Source organism: Nothoprocta perdicaria, unplaced genomic scaffold, assembly GCF_003342845.1.
Source record: "Nothoprocta perdicaria isolate Ctin4 unplaced genomic scaffold, notPer1 scaffold_307, whole genome shotgun sequence".
Lineage (NCBI taxonomy): Eukaryota > Metazoa > Chordata > Aves > Tinamiformes > Tinamidae > Nothoprocta > Nothoprocta perdicaria.
The window spans coordinates 717,523-743,834 of record NW_020455541.1 but is presented as its reverse complement, the minus strand read 5'-3'; the positions used below and the strand labels follow the sequence as shown (position 1 = coordinate 743,834).

Here is a 26,312-nt window from a genome sequence, read left to right as displayed (position 1 = left end):
TGTGTTTTAAAAATGACTTGAAGAGGCTTATTTCCCAGATGCCTAACGGGCAGCCCGGGGACTAGTTAAGACTTACGCTCTTAGTCAAGGCTTTTTGAAGTGGATGCTGCACGATGAGAAACGAGCAGTGTCTCCTCAGGCATGCCCAGTGTCTGCATTCATAGCATCTGGCCTCTGKCATGGACCTCGAGGCTTATTAGTGTCTTGTTCCTGGTTTGCAGTATATATACTGAGAGTGCAAATGCTGCTACCAAAGCCTAATTTTTGCCTTTCAAAATATAAGATGATGCTGGCTGTTAGGATGCAGTCTCTTGTCTGAAATATTTATCCCCARATCCTTCCTTAAAGGATGTTTAAACAAGTAATAGGTGCCCTGAAGGGAAAGTGGGCAAGGCCTGTCTGGTGTGTCTGCATTTCTGCCAGGACTTTGGCATCATATCATGCTGTATGTACTTTACAGTTTCCCCAAGAATTCATTAACCTTGCCCTGTGTTGCTACAAAAAAGACTTGCAAGCTCAAGTCCCTCCTATACTTAACAATCTGAGATTGCCAATTTATTGCTTTGCTTATTTGCCCTTCTTTTGCTTGTTTATACTCTTGCCTGGCATTGAAATAGGATTAGAATAAAATTGGAGTTATGTGATGCTGATGTTCAGCCCAAATAAGCAATATTGGTGAATGCCCTTGGTAGTGGTRTGGTTCAGAGCTCTTCACAAGCGTGTTAGCAGTTGCTGGAGAAGAGCAAAGAACTGATGGGCTTGTGTGGTGTGTGTGCCAACACCAGCGTTGTTCAAGTAAGATGTTGTTCTGTTCAGTTCCTCCTATGAGAAAAACCTCAAGTAGCAGCTTTTGCCTCGCAAAGCAACGATGACTGCTTGGGCAATCCAAGCTTGTGCTACTGTTGTACTGTTTGGAAAGCTTGTGAACATTTCTCTTCTTTCTCTTTTTCGCTTTGACAGATGATTCTGAAGGTAAAAGAATCTTTACTTATATAAATATGGCACTTGGTTTTAGTCTTACTCGTCACACTCCTAACCCTCTCTGCTGTTAACAAGGACACTGTAAAGACTCCTAGTGAAGGTCAGGCAAGGCTTCTTGCAGTCTCCCCTGAAATATAAATTTGGTTTAGTGCTCAAGTACCTTCCACTTAGATTTGTGTTTGATTCAGTAGTTTTCATTCAACTTGTTGGGCAAGTTGGATATTAGGAGCTCTCCTGAGATTGTAGTAATGACTAATCCTTGTATATCATGTCATCCAAGCCTGCAGCCGTGGTGTTGGTTGGATCTTGATGGGCGGCAGGGGCGGGCGGCAGAGTTCCTGTTTTTGGGAAGCTGACTCAACCATATGAACACAACACATGCTCTTCACAGTGTCTCTTACAACCAGTGCATGCTAAGAGCGTTCACTTAAATCCTAAGCTTGCCACTAATGCTTTGTATGTCTCTTTTCCTAAACTGCTTGTACCAAAATACTTTTTAAATCTTGGTTTTAAGATGAAATACTAGCTTGCAATGCTGGATAATGGTGAATCATCAGGAGCTAAGTTKAAGTCTTTCCCCTCATTTGTGAATATGTACAAGCCAAGAGAACCCAGAGAAAAGTCAGGTTGTACAGGTCTGCAGTGTAACCATATATGAAATAGAAAATGCACTTTGGCCTTCCTACTTTGCCTTTTTGCTCCTCCTTATTTGTCTGTTTTCTATTCAGTAGAAGAAGAAACACTGGTGGTGACAAGTTTAATTAGGCTCCGTTACAGAGGAGATTGTGAACTAGAGGCAAGCTTTCACAAGAAACAAATTCACCAGAAATTGTGCAAGGAAAAGGATTAGGATCAAAAGTAATCGAAAATAGAAACACTGCTTGCTAGTTGAGCTTGGAAAAAAGGACAAGATGTGCAGCCACAGGTTGTACCAAATTGCAAGTGAAATATGAAATAGTTGAGCGTTGATTTAAAAAAGGCGCTTGACTGCAGCAGGCTGCAGTGTGTTCAGCCAGTGTGGGATTCTCAACGGAGCTGCTTCCTGCTTCCCRGTAGCAAGTTCGTCTCCCTTCAGCAACTGAGTTTCTGCAGAGTTGCCTTATTTTTTTTCCTTTTCCCTTTTTTTTTTCTCTGCGTGTCAAATAGGACAAGAGATCTTGTGAGACCCCTCAGCTTTATCAGGTTTACTTGAGTTCTGCTAGAGACTTTAGATTCCTTTTGAAGAATTTTCGTGTGYATTTGTCCTTGTTTTGTCACCTTGTCTTCATATCTTACGATTCCTTTTGCTTAAGCTGACCTGCTTCTCTTTCTCTCKTGAAAGCCACCTAACAAAATGTCTACTCCATGGGAAAAATATACAGTCAATAGGAGAAATGATAAGCTAGTGTCTGACTTCAAGACCAGATGAAAACCTCTTTCTTCTATGGCCAGTCCTGTATAGAAAGAAAGATATTCTAAGCTGGCAGTGAATCAGCACKCATTTGGACTTGAAAGAAAATTGGATTGGTAGAATTGAGATTGCTTTTTTGGCACCAGCAGAAGAAAATTTTATGGTAGTGTCCTTCCATTTATTGGTTCTGTCGTACACCTAGCAAGGTACAGAGTTTAAAGATTATGCTTGGTCTTTGACCCCGTTGATAGGTGCTTAGTTATCGAGGGTTTGTTAGGAGCTCTTTGATCAGGCTGTGAATTCTGCAGTTGACAACCACAATCCTCTGGTGCTTTCAGTGATCCAAATCAGACCTTTGGTTTTGGCTGAGAAATGCTTTGGTTTTACAGAGTATAGGGTTTTTTTTCCCAGCTAGCAGGGGATGGTGTTGAAGTGCTGAATGAACCTGTGCATTATTTGTAGGGTGCTCTGATTTGTATCATGATCACAGTCTTTTCTGCAGCTCAGATCAACAGCCTTGATCTGACTTTTTAACAAACTTTTTTGGGAGCAAATAGAGTAGGACCTGAGCAAGTGGTGGCCTTGGTGGCTTGGTGGGACAGGAGTGGCTCTGAGATGATGTAGAAATGAGGGTGCCTACCAGGAGTGGCATATGTGAATGCACGTGCTACTTACAAATGGTTAATTCACATGCTTTTAGCCCTTCGATTTTTTCCATGCTGCTGTGAAAAACGGTATGCAAACACAAGCAAGCATGGCAGCAAAGTGTTTTTAAACTCAAGGAGACACTCATTTCATGTCCATGGTCACTATGCCAGGTAGGGCTGAATTCCTGTTGCTGTTGGAACTGCTCATAATCATTTGGATAGTCAAGTTCTCAAACTGGAATAGAGCTAAATGAAATAAATCCTCCTCCGGTCAAAAGTGAGAAGATGATGTTGATTTGCTGTCTCATAGCAGCAGTTTTTCTGTGGATAATTTCAGGACTGAACCAGGAGTACCTAAATCTGATGGTTTACCTGAACTATCTTTGTTAAAATGTTCACTCAGCCTAGAAAAACAAGAGTTGACCAGGCGTGGATTATGTCTGTTCTGTTGTCTTCTGTGATACTTTTGCATCTGTCTGTGCAATAGTGACACACACAAGAGTTGTGTATGACCAAGTTGATGCATTACCTGGATGCCCTACAATTAAAGAGTAGATAATGGCACAAATGTTTCATCTTATTTCTGAAATCCATTCAGAGAGGTTATTGAGAGGTTTTGATGTCAATGGTTTCAGAACAAGTTTGGGTCTCTTTTCTAAACTGAAACGAAATCAAGTTCTTTAACCACTTAACTTAGGTGCCAAGTGGGTCGGTGGGGAATGAAATATCCTTTGCTAGTGCAGTAAGTGTCATAAGGAAGGGTCCTTGGGATAACATCTCGGAGAGTTCTTCTTGGCTGTGTTCAACTACTRAAGTGTGGGGGTTTTCTACTCCTCCTTTCAATATGTGGGTTCTCCTTCTCTTAACTCTTGGGTCACTTCAGAGCATGCTGGGTTTTACCTCTGTAACAGGCAAGTGGAGTGGTGAGAGCTGTCAATATGAGCATGTATGAGACAGGAAAATAGCATTTTTCTTGCTATGGGAACTAATTAGGTTTTTCCTTTGGTAGATTCTTGGTTCTGTTTTTAAAATAAAACAGCTCTTTGGCTAGAGATCCTGTCTTGATAATAATGTATGCTTTCTGTCTGTTTTTTTTGTGTATAACTTAAAGCAGTGTTGTATTTAAAAATGAGTTAAGTTTATTAATATTAGACCAGTGATATTCTAAACCTTGTTGTTCTCTGTGTCCTTAATGTAATGAAAATACAACCCACAACGACCCATTCTTTCGAARGATATATCGTGATCTATTGTTTCTGGCTGTTACAGAAGAAAATGTGCCGAAGCAAGCTGACGACTTGGGAAGTCAGTTCACAGAGATTTTCATTAAACAGCAGGAAAATGTCACGCTCTTGCTGACCCTCGTGGAGGTGAGTAGCTGTGTGCAGCTGGAACGCTGCAGGATTGGTGGTGTCGCAGGCTGTCGACAGGGGTGAAGCTGTGATTTAGCCTTTGTGGTGAAGCCTGTGTCAAATGTCCAGTGTTCTCAGCCTCTTGTATGCATACACCGTATGTATGGTGGCAGTGAAGGAAGCAACCTGGATGAAGGTCATCAGTACTGCTTCAAGCAGGGTAATGCAGGATAAAGGAGTTTTAATATATAGTAAGAAGTGCTGCTCCAGAAAGGGCAGCTCTTGGCACTCAGGCYAGCTTAATGCACCTGATGCTTATTAAGTGCAAATGAGATGAGTGTTGTAGGAACAAGAGATGGCAAAGAAAAGTGTCTGTGACAGAAGGCATGAGAGCAACTGCTGGGGTTCATGTTATTGATGATGAAAGAGAAACAAACTTAGGACAGTTTTTTGACTTTCTGCCGCTAGTCTCTAATAGATGAGCAAGAAAATAAATGGTCCTGCAGGCTTAAAGACTTTTTTTGGTCTCTATTCTTAGCTAAGATTTAGAGGAGCAAGTTGTATACTGAGGGGTTTGTTGTTTAATGTTCTCCTTTCCATCTTGGCAGGAATTTGATTTCCACGTTCGCTGGCCTGGGGTGAAACTACTTACATCTCTTTTAAAGCAGCAGGGACCTCAGGTGCAGCAGATCATTCTTGTCAGCCCTATGGGTAAGTGGTTCAGCTTATTGTTGATGAACTTGAAATGGGAAGCCCCAAAACAATTGCAGAAGGCTAGAGGACCTGTTAGCAAGGTGTTTTCATCCCTTCTTAGGGGAAGGGGGAAGAGAACTTGCTTCTGCGCTGATTTTTTCATTACCTATTTCTTGCAGGTGTTTCAAGGCTCATGGATTTACTAGCAGACTCTAGGGAGGTTATCCGGAATGATGTAAGTCAGGAGGGGAAGCTATAAACCCTCTTCGTAATTAGCAACTGGTGATTAAATGGCTGTGTGCTTGGGCRGAGTTTGGATGAAGTGAATGCATGTCAAGAAAGCACCTTGATTGCTAATGAGAAATATTTCAGCCTTCAATTGAATTTGAGGCTCTCGTTGGGCATCTCATGGCAATGAAGAACTGCAACAAGCTGTTACTGTGTGCTTCGTGCAAGCTCTGATCATTGCTTAGGCTACTGTCATTTGATGTTGTCAGCCTTATGTCAGGTCCACTTCCTTCTTCCTTTTTATCAAGATAAKCTGTACTTGCTGGTCAAGCACTTCATATCTTTTATAACCAGATTGTTCTTGTGTATAGTTCGTCTTTGCTGTTGCACTGTGTTTGAACATGCTCAGAAGCATGCATATTCTGTAGTGTGCAGTGTAACCCACCATGGACATGCCAAAYGGCAGAGCGTGGGGCTCTGCCCTGTGATTCTGGCCAGTGTTGCTGAGGTAGCAGCCTCCAGAAGCCTGTGAGGTTTTGACARCTGGTGTTCTTCCTGTAAACTAAGCCTAACTGCTCTTCCCCTGCCCCTCCAGGGAGTCTTATTGTTACAGCAACTGACTAAAAGTAATGCAGCCATTCAGAAGATTGTGGCCTTTGAAAATGCTTTTGAGAGACTCTTGGATATCATTACAGAAGAAGGAAACAGTGATGGAGGTACAGGAAAATATTTCAGTGCTGCTTTAATTGTTGATGGTTGTTCGTTTCTCTGAGCGTGCATGTGTGTCAGTAAGATCCTGTCTGGYTCATGTCTGCAAACATAGATATCTGAATGGCAGTGTCAGGTCTGCATGTGTCCCCCTTGTCACTTACCGAGCAGAGGGTCTGTGTTGTTCCTGCAGCATCCTCAGATGCTTGGGGTGGCCGGGGGCAGCAGCTCGCTGTCTTCCATAGCTTCAGCTTCACTACTGGCTTCATTTGTCTGGCGAGCTCCTTGTAAAATCTTTACCTGTTCCAGAAAAAGAAGAGAAAAAAGATGAGTAGAAATTCTGCAGCACGCTTAACTATGTGTGTGTTTATTTCCTTCTGACAGCTTGCTGCTCTCCCAGAAGAATTATTCCAGCTATCTTGTCATGGCATGATTCAGCAAGTCTTAGTTTCAAAGCAGCTATTTTTAGCTGGGTAGTAATTTTAGCAGAGAAGAAAGGGGACTTGGTACGTCAGTTCCTGAGTGCCTGGAGTTCTTTACTTTCTAGTGTCCTGCACATTGACCCCTCTTGTTGGTGGCCCAGTTGAGGGCTGGATTAGCAGCCATAGCCCTGGGCAGCAGGAGACAGACAGGAATGTGGCAGCAGCGTTTTGGTCTCCCACTCCCAAGTTAGGTGCTGCCTGTGCCTCACTTTTCCCAAGCGCAAGGAATAAACAATGCCATCGACTTGGAAGTGGGTTGACATTTTAGGCAGTGATTKCAGATGGTGAATGTGTCATCCAGTATGAACTGCTGCACGTGAGTCCTGATGCTGTTGAAGAGGAACTGGATTTTAGTTCTTAAAATATGAAGTGCTGTTGGTGTAACGTGACTCTGAAGTTGCTATCAACTCAGGCCACAAAGATTTTGAAGCTTGTTCTGAAGTGCTGTCCCCTCCAGCCCAGCTTCTGTACCATACAAACAATGTAGTCTTTGYGAATACTGTTTTTGTTTTAGACTTAGGGATGAACTTCTATGACAGCACTTCATTTCTAGGAAATATATTGGATAAGGATGAATGTACTTTATTTTCAGCCATGCTGGATTGTATTTTTCCATCCATGTTCTTCACAGCTTTCAGTTGAAATAATTAGAATGTAGTAATTTTCCTGTGTGTCATTCAGTTGCTTAATCCTCCTTTATCCTTTGTTTCCCAAGGAATTGTAGTGGAAGACTGTCTTCTCCTACTTCAAAATTTATTGAAGAATAATAATTCCAATCAGAATTTTTTCAAGGAAGGCTCTTATATCCAGCGCATGAAGCCTTGGTTTGAGGTTGGAGATGACAACTGTGGTTGGTCTGCACAGAAAGTGACTAATCTTCACCTAATGCTGCAGGTAAAACAATTGATGTCTAATTTAGTGCCAGTGTCAGCTTTTTTGTACTGTAGCAGTGGACATGACAGGCATTGGAACAGTTACCTGGGAACTCCATGTCCTCTCTGTAGCTCTGTGTTAGCCTACAAGCATTCATGAGAGTTGCTACTTTGAGCACAACCACTGTTGCAAAGGTGTAAACTAGTGATGGGTGGCATAGTAAATCACTTCAAATCCCTTYCAAATCACTGCTGTGACTTAAGTAACAGTGCTATGAGTTAAATATTCAGGTAGGGATGTTTTTTTATAAAGCACACCTGAGGGGACCTCAGGTGTGAAGCTGGATGAAACTTAAAATCAAATGGTCACAGTGCTAAGGTGATGAAAATGYTCTCCTTTAGTGTCTTAAGTTCATCCTGTAAGAGCTGTTGTTTTGTGGCTAATTTGGAAAACAGGTGAGGTTTCTGTGCTGTGGTTTCATAGTTCTCAAGCTTTCTCTGTGTTTTTCCCTCCAGCTCGTGCGGGTTCTCGTCTCTCCCACGAATCCTCCCGGCGCCACGAGCAGCTGTCAGAAGGCCATGTTCCACTGTGGCCTGTTACAGCAGCTCTGCACAATCCTCATGGCAACTGGGGTTCCAGCTGACATCCTGACAGAAGTAAGAGGGAGCAAGTACAAGCAGGGATGGGGGTGACTAAATGGAGCAAAACCAAGAGCCTTCAGGGTAGCAGTTGTTGCAGGGACCAGCTGAAATTGTGCAGTTTGCCAGGAAGGTCTCTTAGGTGCCAGACACGTCAGCTGCCTCCTACCCAGGGAATGCATACTGAGGATAGTACTTGGCATTATATTTGGCAACTGTACTTGGCAACTGTAGTATAAATCACTTCCCAATCAGGAAGTACCTGGATTTGCTCGCTTAATTTAACCTTTCTTGGGTAAGCTTCAAACTGAGACTGTTGCTTGGTTTAACTCCTGCAATTGTTTTTTTGTCTAAATCTCTGTATTTAGGTTTTGATATATATTTTTTCAATACTGAGCTGTCAGGCTAGATAATTGAGGGGTGCATGAATTAGGCTGTCACATTTAACCATTTTCTTGTTTTTTTCCCTGCCATTTCTGTAGACCATTAATACAGTATCAGAAGTCATTCGAGGATGCCAGATAAATCAGGACTACTTTGCCTCTGTAAATGCACCTTCTAATCCACCAAGGTAGAGGAAGAAAAGTGTTTAACTTTGTTTAGGTAATGATGTATTGGTATGGGCGATTGCAGTGTAACCCAAAGGATTGTTTAATTTTGAATTTGGGAGTTCCAGTACATAGAAACAGCTCCGAGTTCACACTCGTGAACTTCACTCAGCTGGGAGTTCACACGTTAGGTGCCAGGTCTGTTTCCAGAGAGATGAGGGCTAGAGCTGCTCTCAAAAATGTTAGGTCGTATCTGCAAAGTAATATAGTAGCTAGTAATAGCCACRTTAAGCAGAGCTGTTGCTGCTAGATGACTGTCTACAAGAGAACATAGAGGCCAAGAAAACCGGGCAATTTGTTAACTCAGATTGGGCAGTGACAAGGTGAGAGAGCTTTGCCTTCGAATTTCAATGTGACTRTGGTCACCACTGAGGAATCCTCTGTGCTGCTCCTGTAGCAACCTGGGAGAAGCAATGGGACTCAGTGTGAAATAAAAACAGCTAATGAACACTGGCTCACAGCAGTGAAATGTAGCATATCAGCTGTTTTTTGTTTTATGAGGAAAACTTCCATTGGGAAAAAAATATATATTAAATTTAGAAGTTGGAAATGACAGTAGATGGAGAAGRCAAAATCTTCCTTGGGCAGATGTGATTCCACTGATGTGCTGTTTCCTTGCTGGCTGTGTGATGGGGTCCCAGTGTCACATACCTTTGGCGGGTGATGCAGAAGTTGTCGCAGCAGATCTTGGCACTCCTACCCTGTACGTGTCGTCTAGATACCTGCAGCTGGGCAACTTGGCGCTRATGTTTTTTCTCTTTCCTTTCCCCACAGACCTGCAATTGTAGTTCTTCTGATGTCCATGGTAAATGAAAGGCAGCCTTTTGTGCTGCGCTGTGCCGTTCTCTACTGTTTCCAGTGCTTTTTATACAAAAACCAAAAAGGACAAGGAGAGATAGTTTCTACGCTTCTGCCATCCACTATAGACGGTATGAAAGAACCACCCCTTTCTAGCAAGTGTTTTTCGTGTATTATTTCAAGTCGTATGTGAAAGTGGTTATTTGCTTGGGGGTGTCAAGCCAGAATTTGGCTTRTGGTTTCACTCAACTTGACACATGCCCCTCAGTTTTCTTCTGGGTTTCCATGGGCCGCTTGTCTTGTGTATTGTAGAGTCTCTGTCGCTTGCTGTGGTCTAACTGGTCCCTTTGGGCCCCTCTGGCAGCTACAGGTAACTCGGTGTCGGCGGGTCAGCTGCTCTGCGGCGGCCTCTTCTCCACGGACTCGCTGTCCAACTGGTGCGCCGCCGTGGCGCTGGCRCACGCGCTGCAGGAGAACGCGCCCCTCAAGGAGCAGCTGCTGAGGGTGCAGCTGGCCACGAGCATCGGCAACCCGCCCGTGTCCCTGCTGCAGCAGTGCACCAACATCCTCTCGCAGGTACGGCGCCCGCCCGAGCCGCGGGGCTGGCCCAAAGGCTGCCCCACGGCAGCGCACCGGCGGTAGCTGAGTGAGGAGGAGGGTTCTCCCTCATGCTGAGATGCAGGCCTTTCCTGAGGGCACTTGGAAATAAAAATGGAAGGGAAAACACAGCGGAGATGTTGATGTCCGTCAGTGTTTGCAACTTACATGCTGCTGTCTTTGTGAAGTMAAGGACTTGAACTGAAAGTTACTATTACTGCCTGTCTTTCCTTGCTCATGAGATCAACAATGGACACTAACTGAAAATCACTTCAGTCTGAAAAATAAGTAATGTCTTATGTCAAGACAGCTTCACTGTGTAGTGAAGGGAAGGTTTGGACACTTTGGGCACAGTACAGAAGGCTTTTGCAAGGCCACTTTTAAAACCTGTATGGGTCATAGCTTTTTTGCCTTGTGAGGAGCAAACTTTTACTAATACCAGTAGGTAGGGGATCCTAAAGCACCTAGAACTTTGCCTTGGCGTAAAAGACATGGCAGATGGGCAGGACCCCACTCATTTTCTATATTCTGCTGCAGGAAATGCCTGMTGAGCATTTAATGCATAGCTGCTAACAGAAATATCTTTAAAATACCAAGTGCTCACATAGTGATGCTCATTTGTTTGTGTCAATAAAAAGCATTGCTTGACATTGTTCAGCTTTGTAACACCTGGCTTTACAAATGGCAACCATGATACTTAGTCTATAGGTAGCATACCTTGTGACATATACATTTGTAATATGTTCTCTTCTTCCAAATGACTGCAGTAAGGAGATAGTTAACTGGTGATTATGCAGTTATGCCATCAATGGCAGAAGGCTCTAATTTAGATTTTATTTGTGTCACTTATTTGAGCCTCTTTCCCTGAGAATAGACAGTSCTCTCTCTGTCCTTTTCCCCACACTTTTGTCTGTTAATGTGAGTTTGAGTCAATAAAAATGCCTGTGGCTTTTTAGACTTAGGTAATACAAGGGGCTCCAACTTGGGGGATGTTTCTGAAATGTGTTTTTTCCACTAAGAGTTCTCCAGTAATGCATGTGTAACTTGCAGGGGGATAAGATCGACAGACGGGTATGTATTTCTTGGCACAGCTTGGGCATTGCCTTGCCACAAGCAGGCCCTTTCCTCCTGTCTTGGGTTTTGCTTGGGGGGATTCTTTAACTGCTTGAGGATGTGTTTCCACTTACAGCTTTGTGTTGCAGTTGGGATTTTTTCCTASCATAACCAACTTCCTCTGTCTCTAGGGTGCTCCAGGGAAATGGGATAAAGACCTTGGGTAGCATGGGTGCTCTCTTTCCAGTGGGGCATATACATTCACCAGCTATTCACCTAATTAGATGCACTTTCTTGTCAGAAAAATTACACTGCTAGAAATAGTATTTCCTCAGATGGGTCTGTAGCAATCGGCTGATGCAACCTGAATGGGAACCTGCTGATTATTTCCTGACTGGTAAAAGAAAAACCAAGTTTAACTTGTGTTCCATCCACTCGTACGCTCTGCTTTCCGGAGAAAGCTCTTGGGGGCTTTAGCTGTGACCATATTGGTTGTAAACAGCAGGGATCTGTAGAGTAGCCTGTGAGCCCTGAAGTGCTGTTTGATTTTGAGGCCCTGTTACTTGCAGAGTTACTGAGCTAGGCATCATCTGCAGCAAAGCAGTTTTTCATCTTGTGCTGCTGTCTGCTTTATTTGCTGTATTTGTCACAGCTGTGTTGAGACGTGGGCCTGAACTGTGTCCAGTCCTGGCTTGCAGAGCAACCCTGCCGAGCTGTGGGCTGTTGCAGCMGGAGTTACAAGAASAGGGCTGGGTCTGGAGCTGCCTGCTSGTTTTTGAGAGAGGGCGTTTTGGACCTCCTGGAAATGAYTGGCTGCAAGTGCCAACCTGACCTSGGTACAGCATGCYGAGCTCCTGGAAGAGGGAGGCAGCAGCTCTCAGAGGGTGACTTGTCCTGGCAATGCCAAGCCACACGAACCAATACAGCTTTGTGCTTCCAACAGAAAAGGTCTGAATGCAAAACGGGCAGTTGCGCAGCTTGCTGGATCATGGTGTTGGCAGGTGGGGTGTGCAGGGCTTAGTGGTGTTAATGCAACAGCGCTTAGGGGCCTGCTCCCTGAAAGGCTTCTGCAGCAGGTGAAGCTGTGTCATTTTTCAGTGTCATGAGGGTGTCATTAGCAGGTTGCCTTGGATATAAGTTGCTATCTATAAGCAAAGATTACAAAATGTAGTCCAGGCAGGTTATGAAGTAAAAGAAAGGGACAAGAGGATAGGGGAGATGCACAGCTCATTCAAGACAGAGAAAGCTTAAATGGGCTGGTTTTTAAGACAGGAAAAAGGAGGATGAGAATGGAGCTCATGGCAGTTGAGGCAGCTCAGTGAGATCTAGCTCATGGAAACGGGTCAGGGCAGCGGCCAGAAGCTCAGCAGCGAGGAGTACACTGAGTCTGTCTACAGCAAAGACAAGGGCCGTGGCTATTGGCGTGTGGGGCACTTGGTACTTACTGTGGAAACAAAAAGGAGGTGTTGGATGGGCTGGTGGTCACAGCTGCTTTCTCTGCTCTTTGGATGTTCCCTGATTCATGTGTCTGGAAGTCATGGCGGGGTCATGAGGCAAGTGCTCCCTTTTCCATTGGTGGAGCATTAGAAATGCCTGATCCGGAGTGGAAACCCCTGTGGCCATTGACCCGCTGTGGTCTTCCATCCTTGCCTGGAGCCTATCCCAGCTGTTCCCAGTACCTCCTCTTGCCTCCCAGACTTCAGCTGGGTTTTTTTCCAGTTCCTCTACCCAGCTTACTAGGTGCTTGTTTGAAGGTTTGTTTTCCATGCAGGGAGTTTCCTGCTTGATATCCTCTCTGAGGATGGGCCGTCTGTGAAGATGCACGTGCCTGCCTTAATCCTMGCATGGCCATAATATCTGCAGCAAAGAGGGAGACAAAATGGTGGAAAAAAGCTCAGTTTTGTAGTTTCTGAGGCATTAGCTATTGCCATACCAACAGATGCAGTCTGAGTAGTGTTTGGACCTCTGCATYAGTTTGTTACATCAGTTGTTTCTTTAGATTGTCAGTACTTTAGATRGCGTGACATCTTCAAAATACGACAGGTTTTCTTGACATGGGTTTAAGACTGCAAGTGTGTATTTTGTATTGGAAACCATCTACAGGCTTTCTGCATGCAACCAGTGCATGTGTTCCGTGCATGAGCAAGAACCTAAAATCAAAATTCAGGTGAGAACTAACTTTCCCTGACAAATAAAACTTACTGCAGGTCGGGTATCTTATGTTGCTCCCTGGTGGCTTAACGTATATTCCTTTGCCTAAATAAACAGCTCCCTCACTGCTACATTTCATGACTTGTGGTGTTTGAGCAACACAGAAATTTGTAGGYGGCAGCAAATGGAGGAGATGTTTAGTATCTCCTTGTATAGGAAGTCCTATTTGTCCCTTCTTTACAGGTATTGTGTATATATCTTTTCTCATGTTACCCTAGTATTAATTGTAAATACAGAACTAACTTGTTAGGGTTTTAAATTGGTGCTAATTTGCGTTGAGTTGTATCTCACATGTGTGTTGCTTGTTGACTTGCTGTGAAAACAGTTCCAACTTAGGAATGACTTCATGTTTTTCATCAAAGCACTAAAGCTGTGTTCCTTTCAACTAACAAATGGGTATTATGGAAAACAACTTTTTTAAGCTAAGTTGAAAATGGGTGAGTTCTGGATCAGTGCAGGTTTTTTGATATTTTAGCCCTCTGTTATGGCAAGATAATGATTTTTTATGAGTTTTCATTCTTTTCAGGGCAGCAAAGTACAAACAAGGGTTGGACTATTGATGTTGCTTTGTACCTGGCTGAGCAACTGCTCCATTGCTGTCACACACTTCCTTCACAACCCAGCCAATATTCCTTTTGTATCCTTAACCTGCTTGCAGAGCAGAAGCACTTACCTAGGAATTCCTGGGATYATTCACATTGCACTGAAATGCTTGTGTAGATGAGTTTGCTGGCGTGCTGCGTGACAGAGGAAAAAGCACTTGCGCACATGAAATATCTCAAATATCCTTAACGAGAGGTCCAGCTCACAGGACAGATAGCTGAAAACCTTGGAGAAGAGGAGCAACTGGTCCAAGGCCTGTGTGCACTTYTGCTGGGCATTTCCATCTACTACAATGACAACTCCCTTGAAAATTATAGGAAGTAAGTATGGTACAGGAATGAGATGACTGTAGGGCAGGATGGTGTGTAAGGTAGATGGGTGGTGGTTTAAGGGGCTTGAACTGCCCTAGTGCAGCCTGAAGAGTGCTGGGATTAACTGTTCTGTGTGCTTGTTTATTGGGGCTCCAAGTATGTTGGTTAGGGGTACAAAACACCTGCTTCACCTTTAGCTAGGCCAAATACATGGTGGTTTTGCTTAGTTCTTTCTAACCTGTTTGTTCTTGGCCTGAGAGCAGACCAAGACCGTGGCATGCTGCAAAAGCCTGGCTTTCAGATCCTAAACATCTAATGCAGATAGGAGTTGAGAAAGATGATAATTTGTAGCAGAAAGAAATACTGAAGGCAGAGTTGGTTCATTTCTCTTTGGCTGTTGTGCTGTGGTTGACTGTCACTTTTCTTTTCAGAGAGAAGCTGAAGCAGCTAATTGAGAAGCGGATTGGCAGGGAAAACTTCATAGAGAAGCTTGGCTTTATTAGCAAACACGAACTCTATTCCAGAGCTGCTCAGAAACCCCAGCCCAGCTTCTCCAGCCCAGACCACATGATGTTTGATCATGAATTTACTAAGCTCGTAAAGGAATTGGAAGGTGATGTATCCCGCGCTCCTATCAGTAGTTACTGTGATCAACTGATGAGGGACCTAATAAATGTGTTCAGTTTAGTTCTGTCACAAGTAGTAAGATCATATTAAAATAGTATGTACTGAAAATGATGTTGCAATAACTGCTATAGCCAATAATAGACTCATGGGTGAGGTTTAACTATTCTGCTAAAATAGAAGTCCGTGGTCACAGCTGACAATAATCAGATCATGTTAAGCTGTGAGATGTTTGTTAATGTTTGCTGTGAGTCATCCCATTGGGAGTGAGAAGTTGATTTACTTGTGCTCCTGCAGTGAGTTAAGGGTTATGCCTTTTGAAAGCACACAACAAGATGGTTGGAGAGGCTTCATTTGTGCAAGTGCACAAAGAACCTACCTCTTTGTTGCTGCTGCTTCCTTAAGATAATGTGCAATACTCTGTCCCCTTGTTGGGGGAGAGAGGAACTTTCTCCTTGTAAAGAAAAGTTACCTCAGTCCTTTATGAAAAAGACAGTATATGTGAGCCTCCTTAGCACTTAATGTTTTCCTGTCGTTTACCGTTTTTCTGTTTGATATTCTTGACTAGCATCAAACCTGGCAAAGGGCTCTGCAAAAGTAACTTTTCATTTTTTCTTAAACTTGTCTGTGAGCACTGCCTTTTTCAAGTGCGGGTTGTGTTTCTTGTACCATGAGCTTAGTTAAACTCTGTTTTTGACAGGTGTCATAAGTAAAGCTATTTATAAATCCAGTGAAGAAGATAAAAAGGAGGAGGAGGTTAAGAAGACATTGGAACAGCATGACAATATTGTGACTCACTATAAAAAAGTCATTAGAGAGCAGGTAAGAGGGAGTTGCACTGTATATATCCCCTTGGAAGTTGCCCAAATGACTTCGGGAGAGACCACAAAGAACCAGAAATTCTGAAATGAGCAATGGGCAAGCTAGAAATTCAGAAGGTGACAAATGTAGCTCGAGGAGGAGATGACACTTGACAGCATTGCTAACCGGTGATGTGATTTCATGGAATACAGTTTACTCTGCTTGTATTTTGCTTGCAGTACTGCACACAAATATGTTTTGTCATATTGTAACTTCTTTCTTTTATAGGACCAAGAACTTGAAGAATTAAAACAACAAATTAACACTTTAAAATCTCAAAACGAACAGCTTCAAACTACAGTTACACAACAAGTATCGCAGATTCAACAGCATAAGGACCAGTATAACCTCCTTAAAGTACAGTTAGGTATGCTGTGCCTCAAAGAATAAAAATCATCTTACACATGTTCAAGATCGTGTCTTATTTATGGAAAGCTACAGAACAGCTTCAGCCAACATTTTTAGGTTACAGGCATGTTGCAATGTGCTGTTCTGCAGCTGATAACTTCCACAGAGTTAAATGTGTGAATTTGTTGGTTAGGGTTTGTTTAGCTSAATTTAAGCAATACAAATAGTTTTTTCATCAGATGTTGGTAAAAATAGTTCTTGGAAATGCTTTCCAATTCCAAAATACACAGTGAGAACAGAGAGGATAATTTGGTAAGTGCATGTGTTGTAATTCCTTCTTGATTTTGGAAAGCTGGTAAAGGCTTTCTACAACTTTATTTCTTCCATTAGACCAAAATTATCAGGCCTATTAAAGCTCAGAATATAAACAAATGTGTCCAGCTGTGCACTCAAGTTTGGATTGGTGAATGAAAGCGTGAGTTGTGGGAGAATTATGGTCCAGCAGATACACAGAGTAAGACATAATAATATTAGCAAAGAGAGAGCAAGCAGAGTGCTTAAGCCCAAGCAGTATCTGTGAGTTAATTCAAGGTGAAGATCATTGATAAGCTCCATGTGCCGTAGGCATGTGTAGAAGTAATTTTGCATTTGAAAGCTGTTATTAAAAGTTTGTAAGGACACAGTTGCATTTCCTTTATGCAATATGTTGCTTGCCAGCTTCCTAACGGAGCACGTAGATGTGGCCGTAAGTCTATATTTTAAGCAATGGCAAATTATAGCTGCTTGGTAAGTGTTTTCTAGCCCATTTTTCAGTGTTACAATTTCTTCCTGTAGTTGGAATGGCTTGTTTTGTCCCATGCAAGAGGAGAAGCTAAGAATCCTTTCCTTTGCGTGTTCTGAAGCTAACCTTAAAATCCTGTCAGCATTGTAACCTTTGCTGTAAACTTTGTCCCACAGGAAAGGACAATCAGCATCATAACTCTCATGGTGAAACGTTTCAGATGAATGGCATCCAGCTGGAAGAAGTAAGCAAACTGAAAGAGGAATTGGAAGAATGGAAGAATAAGCATGAACTCCTGCAAGGACAGCTGAGGGAGAAAGAGTCTGTGATTGAGAAGTTGGTAAGAGTTAATGCTAAGCAGAACTTGGAGTGACTCCCATTTAGTCTGATTAGTTTTATGATTGACTTGGCTGTTGTTGTTACTCCTGTTCTTATTGTTTCCTGTTGCTCTTACAGAAGTCTTCACAGTTGGAGATGGGAACAACAGAACAGTCTTCACAGGCCGGCAAATCTGGTGGTTCAGAACTCAACAATGAACTACAAAAGGTGAACTTGAACTACCCAATCKTGATACTGATCTCCATGTGACCAGGCCGTGATCAACAGTGATAGCTCAGGATGGGAGGGGACTTGTGTCATGTTTCAGGGTGCAGGATGGATCCCTGAGCATGTTGCTATTTTAAATTTATCACCCTGGTTTATGATGATAGTATTGATCCTTGCATCAAGATGGTGTGTCCAAAAATTTATGTTATGACAAGCAGAATTGGGTCAGCAGAAAAAGCAAACCCCTTATTTACCTGTTGATAAGAGAGCTTCCAAGTATAAGATGTACAACACAGAAAAGAGGTTCAATTAGTCAAGGTGGCTTTTGCTCCCAAAATGCTGAGCAATGTTTCCCTGCTCTGAAAGCTAATTTTTCCTGAGGTGATGAGGCCTTAAAGGGGTTAAACAGATACACATAGAGCATATTCACAGGAGTGCTAGTGTTGTGACACAAAACTATTCTTTATTTGCCTTTTAAAATTTTTTCTTTATATTTTASAGCGTTGTTACTCTTTGTAAGTATTAGTGAGCCTCATAAGTCTCCTCCTCTAGAGGTGGCTGCTAAGCTCTCATGAGAGATGTTTGTGAGTGTCCTGTCATACCACTGATGTGGRGCAGTGTAGAGTGCAGATGTTAGCATTTGAATTAAGAAAAACGTAATGTGAAAATTCTATCTTGTTACTTCAAATAACTTGGCTGATGACGCTTTTTTTTTTGTTAACCAAAGGAATTAGAAACTCTGAGGAGTCAGATACAGCTGCAGTCTACAGAGATCTCTAAGCTTCAGTCTGAGAATCAGAAGCTTCAGCTACTGGTACGTGCCAGACTCAATGACTTCACTTTGGGGACCGAAGCTTAAGCTTGCTTTCCAGCTTGTGCTGCCTGTGGCCACTTGTTCTAAAGCAAACTTGATTTAACAATACACATCAGGAAGTGATTCCAGCAGTGTTTTAAATGACACGACGGAATTCCTAGACCTGCCTTTTATGAAAACATAGTGAATGTAGTAAAGATACTATTTTGAAAGCTTAAATGCAAATGCATGTCGAACAGGGTAGTTGAATCTGTGCTGATACTGAAATACTTCAGAGCTTAGTTGTGTGTTGAAAAGAACTGTGGAGAAAGCATGATGGAGTAGCTAAATAAATCKGATAGTCTTCTCAGAGCTTGAGAGATTTAAAACCTCTCTGCTGAGCTGGCGACTTGCATGAATGTGTCAGGGTCCTGTTTCCCTAAGGAGGCTCACATGGACCAAGTTGCAGGAGCGTGGGCCACGTAATGGAAAGGTTTGCTCCGACTTGCACGCTGAAGTCTAACTAATATTATCAGACATGCTCCAGAAAAATAGCAAAGGTTTAATGTAAAGATCATCTGAGCAAGGAAGGCYTCTGGCATAAAGTTTCAGCTGCTCTGGTATAAGATCCTGTCACATGTGTTGGCCATGTGTGCTGGTGAGCCACACTGAAGTGCTCCTGTTGCCTCCAGTTGTCACCCTGCCTCCCTGCYATCCTGCAGACTGCCTGCTGCTCCGGGAGCTTTGACCTAGGGATGCTGCAGCTGGAGAGGCATTGGTCCTGCATTCATGCAATGCTGATCATTTCAGTTGAATTACAAGACAGCTGCCACATATTGCAAGTGTTAACTTTGGGAAGGGCTGACTGAGAACAAACTTGCCATCTTTAGCAGTGTAACATGCAAGGATTCAAGTTTCTGCTTAATAAAACATCTTTGGCACTTTAGGTAGTACTTGTATAAAGCTTAGTGATTTTTTTAGTTTATTGTGGGCACATTACCTGTCTATCAGATCCTTTCTGTGCAAGGAAGGTCAAGTTTTGTGTTCTCCTTTTTGTGTATGTGTCTATGCGCATAGCTGTGTGAGACACCCCAGGAAGGAAAGGCCTGTCTCCTGTGCCTTCCAGTGCAGGATGTCTGCAGCACCTTAGCTGTGCTGTAATGACAAAATATGCTTTTAACATCTGCAACTTCTTGTGTGATGTCTCGGCTTGCTGCCTTTGCGTATGAGGCATTCGGTGCACCTGATCATATATTTCTGTTCCACAGAATGCAGCTGCAGATCCTGTATTGGGAGACTGTGGGGCCACAACAGCCAAGAACTCTGAAGTGGAAGGACGACTTTTGCAAGAAGTGAAAGAACTCAAGGTTGGTAGTGGACAAGCACCAAGCCTCAAGTCTCTTGCTAACCAGCCTTCAGTTATGACCTGCACAGTAGCAAAGGCTTTGGGTGGAAGGGGAGCTTTATGCTCTTAGTGCCTCATACTTCAGGTTACATAAGGGAACCTGCATCTCCCTTCTCCTTCAGCTTCTGTGAAGCCTTAGGCCTGTGAGTAACCTTAGGTCAGCTGGGAGTTCTTCAGCCAAATGTGCAGGGGAGGGGTGGGCTCCTCAAAAGGTTGACACTAGGGTTGAGTGCTGTTCATTAATCCAAGGTGGACAGTGGATGAACTAGACTTTACTCAGAGGAAGCTGTGGAGCGGACTTTGTTGAAAAGCGTTCAGTTCAGCCTGGCGCTGGTCAGTTGTGATATGCACACGTGCAGATCAAAACTAGCCACAGTATTTGGCACATTGCTCTTAGCTAGTTAGAGGGGAGGTGAGAAGAGTGGAATTTAGGTAGGGAGGTTGGAAATGAGGCTGCAGAGCACTAGTGAAGTGGAATTGTTACGATTAATCTATGGAGCATGTTCATATGAATTGAGGTTTCAGCTGTTCCTTTGCTCATGGTGTAACTTGCTGTGGGTTTTTCCTCTTGGCAGAATGARGTCAAAGCTCTTTCTGAAGAAAAGGCATCACTGAAACAGCACTTGGATTCATCTAACAGTACGGTTGCCATTTTGCAAGATCAGAAAAGCAAACTTCAGCAAGAAGTTGCAGAATCAAARAAAGAACAGGATGATCTCCTAGTGCTTCTGGCTGACCAAGATCAGAAACTATCTGCACTGAAGAACAAATTGAAGGAGCTTGGTGAACCGGTGAGCAAAACTTCTCAGAAGCTCTCAGGTTGGGGGCAATCTGGGTGAAGCAATATGATATCCACCAAGCTGGAGGCATCCTGAGGTGAACAAGGGGCTGCCGAAGCAGCCAGAGTTGCTTTCTCACTTTAGAGTGGTAGCCAGAAAGAAGAGACGATGACTGCCTCAYGGAAAAGGTGTTTGCCTTGGGATGCTTGGATATATCTGCCTACCTGGTGTGAGAAAACGAGTTGTTGTGTATGTGCCTGGGTGTGTGCGACTTCCTACCACAGGCCATCATGTCTGTCAGTCAAATGCTTTACCTTTTTAAAGAAGGTTAACTACTTGGTAGTGACCAGTTGTTTGGTTTAGCTACACCTGTAAAGTACATCTTTCCTCTACAGATATTCATGTTATTTTTAGCAAGTGTAGACCGTGCAGTGTAGCAAGAGTGTTTCAGAGCTAGTRGACTTTGAGGGAAGGTACTGCTGGAAACCATCAGCTTCACTCATGGTTGGGCAGTGCACAGGCCTGGATGTGTCTTCATCCTCAGCCACCCTACTGAAGTGAGCTGATGTTGGTGCCTGCAGCCCTATGGGAAGTGGAAGCATAAAATTATTTGCCCAAATGTTAAGGACAGAACTGAACATTGAACAAAGGTGTCTGCACCCTTAGGTGTCTCCAGCAGAGAAAATAAAAGCTGAGTGACATTGTAAGGTGACAACTGCCTTGACATAAGAATTCTTCAGTMCAGAGCAGCGTGCTTCAGTTAGCTTTAAGCTTACTTTCCTTCCTTAAGCATCTGTCCTGTCTTGAAAAAGCTGGATCAGAATAAGATGTTATTTCTCACAATAGATTTTTATTATTTGCAGGTTGAAGATGAGGATGATATTGAATCTGGAGATCAGGCGGATGAAGATGAGGATGGCGAAGAGGAGGAGCAAGACTAACGTGCTCTTGTGTGTTACCATGAGATGAAAACTAGTTTGCCTTGTGTTATGGAACAAACTAAAACTACTCTGGGTATACAAAGCAAAATACCTGCTTCAAAAGCAGAGGGGAGAATGGTAACTGGGACTAGTTATAAGTTACTGAAGTGTTTGGAAACCCTTTGTACTAGGAAAAGCAAACAAAAATCACTGTTTAAGTTCTACATGAGCATCCTAAATTGTACTTGTTTCTAAGTTGCTTTAGACACGGTTTAAAGCATGGGTAAGGCAATSCTGCTGCCTCGGTTCGTTGTCCTTGACAGGGGTTGTGTGCGCGTTTGTCTAACGTTTTAACTTAGCCGAGCTCTTAACCTGATTAAATACACAAGTATTTGGTTTAACAGCTGTCAGATGGAATCATTGCCTCGGCCTCGAGCAGGGGCTGGTGGCTGCTGTGAAGGAGCAGGGCTGGCGTGGCCGCCACGTGTCCCCCTGGACCGGCACCGCACCGAGTGCCGTGACAGGGACACGGCCCCGTGGGCACCCGGGGCAGCTGCAGCCCCTGCTCGTACTGTATAAGAGGCTGCACCGAAATCTGCACCAGAGGGTAGCGGCCCTAACAAGGCTGTGTTGGGAGGGAAAAGGAAAAAGGACAAACATATTCATTCTAAGGATACAATGCGCTATCCAGTCGGCATAAAAAATATAATTCTGTTGACTACTTCAGTAAGGAGATGAAAATGGCTATGATTTATATAACTTATTGGCTCTTGATGAGTAAATAAAAGATGAAATTTTAAGAGAAGACTCACTATTGTAAATGCATCAGTTTTTTGGTACTAAAAACAGGTATATGTTCACTTAGTACTCAATCAGTTAAATCTCTGGTCTTGCTKTAGTAAAACAGTTTCTAATACATATGTAAAATGGCCTAAAATCCCATGTATGGGGCATGATTAAATAAATTAGTTGGTGATCTGGGCTCTTAAGCAATGAACAAATTTCCTTAGTTTACAACAGAGGYAGAGACACTTGAGTGACTGTACTTGGATTGCCTGACATGGCTTCCTTTATATGTTGAAGAAAGGGGRAAAAAAAAGACTGGAGTTGAAAGCTGCCTTGGATTTGCTGCTTGCTCTGTGATGTGAACCATTTCTAAWAGAGTAGGCAGCTTGCAAAAACTGTTAAGAGGAAACCCATTCCATCAATGAAAGCAAGTTAGTCTAGCATGGAATTATAAGCCAAGTGTGTTTGCTAGGTCTGGCCCCACTCTCCTTTTTCCATGACACACTGAAAAGGTTAGACTGCTCAGGGCAAAATTACTAACCYTAGCTGGCCAGAACTTTGCAGGTGCTTGTCATGGCCCAGCCTGCTCAGCCCTTGCCATGGAAAGAGCACATGTGGATGAGCTGTGAACCAAGGCAGCCTGGAGAGGAGGAAGCTGCTGTAGCTGCTCCTCAAATGGGCTGTTCCTCCTGCCAATAGACCTCAGGTTTTAAGATTTATTAAACTCCTCAAATTTCCCCCTGTCCTTTCTTCTGTTGAGGCTGGGACATGCAGTTAAAGGAGGTGGTAATCCCATCTGGGCCTGAGCCTGTTCTTGTAGTTTGAGTCTCATAAATAGCACTGATTAGAATGGGATTTTYATTCCAACCTGGAAGCAAGTTTGGGGTTCTTGGAAGTTATATGCCTTAGGCTTATCACTACCCTTCCTAACCAGAGCCTAGAGGTAGGGACATGACTGAGCATGGTTGGYACTTTAATAGAAATGGAAAAGAAGGCTGTGTTGGATTTTTGAAGAGCCACTACATAGAGCGGAGAACTCTATAGTCACTATGATCAGCAGAAGAAATGGGAGCTCTGTTCTGGATGAGTTAAGAAAACAACTTGGAACACAGGGTGTGTGCGTGTGTGTGTGTTCTGCTTTGCTGTTAAACCCRAGCAGGTGGCAGCTGCACTACCTGGGTCTCCTGCGAGTGTCAGCATTGCACTTCCCTGCAGTACTGAGTCTTGCTTGTCCTGCTCTACTTGGAGACAGGCCTACTATTTGTGCCTGCTTGCATCTTTTCCTGCATTGCCAACTATTCCTGCCAACTATTCCACAGAGCAGTCCTTGTCTCTGGGGGATGGTTAGTGTTGGCTACTTCCATAAAGTGTAGAGATATGTATGGTGAAGAAGCAGCGTCCAGAACCTGATAGCTTTGTCAGGAAAGCTGATGGGGCCCACAGAGCCAGACCTGTCCTTGAGGGAGCAGCGACATCCTCACCTCCTGCTTCCCTGAGGTTTGTCCCTCGGCCCTGACAGCATTTTGTCCATCCTACACACTCATTATATTTTCTTCTGGGTGCCTTTCTGCAACTTCTATACAAATGCCCTGGGTAGAAATAACCAGATATTTACATAAGCCATGTTTAATCTGCAAGAATGCCCTAGAAGGCAARTGTACCCCTACAGAGTGAAGAGGGAGTGAGGAAGAGAAAACAGATGAAAACAAACAGACCTTGTGCTTACAGTGATGAGGATAAATCACTGGAAGAAAATAATCCTAAGTGGTTTCAGGATGAGAAAGCACAAAGCATGTGTGTGATCATCTGGCCTAATGTTGACCAAAGAGTAAATTTRGCAACCTTGTTTAGACATCAGTGCTCTCTCAAACGTGGGATATTTTTCTTGCCATTCTCTGCAGTATTGTACTTGGGAGACTTTGGTGCAACGGCAAAATGTTGGAAATTGCAAGGAAGGAAGAGATAACTAGGCAGGGTAGCAAGTTCAGGAGATGGAGAAACTGGTTGCAAGCAGGTTTTAAATAGACTTGTCCAAAGCTGTCTTGTGGATTAGAAAACCTGTTTTTTTACTGCTGGTTTTATTGCACCAGCTTAGYGGTACATCTTCTGCTGGTAGCAGACGTGTCTAGTTGTAACTGTGTGATTGTTAAATGGGTGGCTTTTACCTGGAAGGTATTCACTGGACTGTGCGCTCTTAACTATGTCATGAAAATTGGATTTATTTTTGTTTCTCTTGAATCTTTTCTTGTCCCAATACGATTGGGACATTGTGAATATATTGTCTCTCACCTCGTTTTGGATCATTTTCACCTCATTCCTTTTTAGAGAAAGTAATTAATTTGAGATGGTAAATACATCACARATATTTAGCTTGTTGCACGTACTGAGATCAGTTCAGATAAAGAGGCCAAGAGGCCCTGACCTGTGAAGAGTGCAGAAATGAAGAACAAAAGCAAGTAATTCTGATCACTGCCTTCTGTGGTTTTCTGTATCTCCTTCTCACATAAACCCTCTCTGAACACATCCTCCTCTCCTGCTCTCTYCATTTCTGCTGCCTGTGTTTTTAGATAGAAAGGTCACTCTTGTTTCAGCTCTCTGGTGTATTTATGCCCCAGTGCCCACTGATTTTCTTCAGTAAAACATCGAGTTCATCATGTGTGCCGTGGTACCACTGCAATGACATCGGAGTCAAACTGCCCCATTTTATAAAAGGGGGTTACAATCTAGTTGTTAACTCAAGACAGCTTCCCCATCTCAAACCATTGGCTGTCGTGTCTGGATAAGGACTGTGTTTTCCGAAGTACAGGGATTACTTTGCAAATTGCAGCCCACACTGCAGCTCCAGTGTGCAGTCTTACCTGTGTCACAAAGCCTCTACCTGCTGGCAGTCTTCTGCAAACTGAAAAATGTCCAAACCCCATTCATTTTGGTGAAGTCCTTCCTAGGAAATAAAATGACAACAAAGCATTCATTAGCACATAGAGGCTACCTAAAGTCATAGTATTTTGTCAGTGCTGTACTAGAAATTCCCCCTTCCTGAAAATTAGAGGAATAAGGGAAGAGTTGAAGGGGATAGATGGGATTCTGTTGAGGGGAGGGAGGGAGCTAGCAGCCCGTGGGGTGCACAGGTGAGGGGGCTCAGGTCTCCATGAGTCACGGCTGCTCCCTCGAGCYCTGGTGCAGGCAGTTACTGCATCATTCTGCTTGTGGTGGCAGCAGTGGGAATTGAAGCTGTCAAACTTGATGCCCCTCGGAGACCTGTCATTTCCCCTCCTCTTCGTGGCTTTGTTCCTCTCTGCCCTGCCCAGGCCATCTCGCTCCCTGAGCCGTTGTGTGGGTGGCTCCTGAGGGTCTGGCCTCGTGCCTGCAGGCCCACGTGGGCGGCAGTGCAAAAGCAGCTCTCCTCAAAGGAGTCACATCCCTGAGCTGTGCAGATGTGGGCAGCTACGACCCGCTCTTTTTGGCTACAGCGCCAGAATACCAACTGATCCTCCTGAAACTCAACCAGCCTACAACATAGCAGTTTCTTCCATCCCATTCTCTCTTCTCCTGCCAGAAGGGTCATTGCAGTCATTTCCAAGAGAATTACAGTGCCTGCTTTGCTCCCCAGATAGCACTGCATTATAATTTCTACAATGTGTAATTTTACAATTACAATGGCATTGCGGCAGCAGAAGTGCTGACACGAGCTGCGGATCCAGCCAACATCAGTGAAATGCACCTGCACGTGAGCGCCTTGCCGACCCCCCCGAAACAGCACAAGCTCTTGGTCACGCTCAGACCGGCATTGAAGCCCTTCCCATTTTCCTGCTGGGAACTCGGCTGGCACCCTGCAGTCTAAGCTGCCTGCTCCAGCCCGCAGGAGCTGGGGACACCAGGYACTAGCAGGGCCACCCACCATGAATACAGTTGGAAGGGGGCAAGAGGCAGGTGAGACTGCAGCAACTGGAGATTGTTTTCCAGGGCTCCTCCTGCCTTTCTTGATTTTTGGCACCTCACAGTGGGCAGATGTGGGAAAACGCTGTCACCAGAGAGGTCTTGCAGCACTTCACAGACTGCTCTGTGCTCAGTGTCCAGCCATATTATGAAGGTKCTGTGCAAGCAAGCAGAGAACATGCCATTTATTTGCACAGTCACTCCAAAAAAGAGAAAAGGCTCTGTAATTAATTGGTCTGTGATCACCTTCTACCACTTATATCAATGTTATAACATKATGACACTGTTCTTGATAAGGACATCTTAGTGGGAGGAAACAGTGACCCCACAGACTCGGATCCTGCGGCTAAAGGTGAAGGT

At 43.8% G+C, this 26,312-nt stretch overlaps 1 protein-coding gene across 4 annotated transcripts in view; it reads left to right on the top strand.

Moving 5' to 3' along the window:
* The window catches only part of USO1 (USO1 vesicle transport factor), a 32,274-nt gene extending 9,395 nt beyond the window's left edge, over positions 1–22,879 (top strand). Inside the window, exons 5-26 of one of the 4 annotated variants that reach the window (XM_026042533.1) lie at positions 961–972; positions 4,288–4,388; positions 4,979–5,081; positions 5,243–5,298; positions 5,887–6,007; positions 7,197–7,375; positions 7,870–8,010; positions 8,475–8,563; positions 9,375–9,529; positions 9,769–9,974; positions 11,046–11,066; positions 13,786–13,896; positions 14,064–14,182; positions 14,605–14,786; positions 15,498–15,619; positions 15,887–16,025; positions 16,964–17,127; positions 17,244–17,333; positions 18,061–18,147; positions 19,395–19,493; positions 20,107–20,322; positions 21,174–22,879. In XM_026042533.1, coding sequence (XP_025898318.1) covers positions 961–972; positions 4,288–4,388; positions 4,979–5,081; positions 5,243–5,298; positions 5,887–6,007; positions 7,197–7,375; positions 7,870–8,010; positions 8,475–8,563; positions 9,375–9,529; positions 9,769–9,974; positions 11,046–11,066; positions 13,786–13,896; positions 14,064–14,182; positions 14,605–14,786; positions 15,498–15,619; positions 15,887–16,025; positions 16,964–17,127; positions 17,244–17,333; positions 18,061–18,147; positions 19,395–19,493; positions 20,107–20,322; positions 21,174–21,251 — 2,591 coding nt within the window. In that variant the 3' untranslated portion in view covers positions 21,252–22,879. Of the gene's footprint in view, positions 1–960; positions 973–4,287; positions 4,389–4,978; positions 5,082–5,242; positions 5,299–5,886; positions 6,008–7,196; positions 7,376–7,869; positions 8,011–8,474; positions 8,564–9,374; positions 9,530–9,762; positions 9,975–11,045; positions 11,067–13,785; positions 13,897–14,063; positions 14,183–14,604; positions 14,787–15,497; positions 15,620–15,886; positions 16,026–16,963; positions 17,128–17,243; positions 17,334–18,060; positions 18,148–19,394; positions 19,494–20,106; positions 20,323–21,173 lie in introns of all 4 variants that reach the window. The other 3 variants (XM_026042532.1, XM_026042535.1, XM_026042536.1) reach the window with 3 other exon arrangements.
* The last annotated feature ends 3,433 nt before the right edge of the window (positions 22,880–26,312 follow it).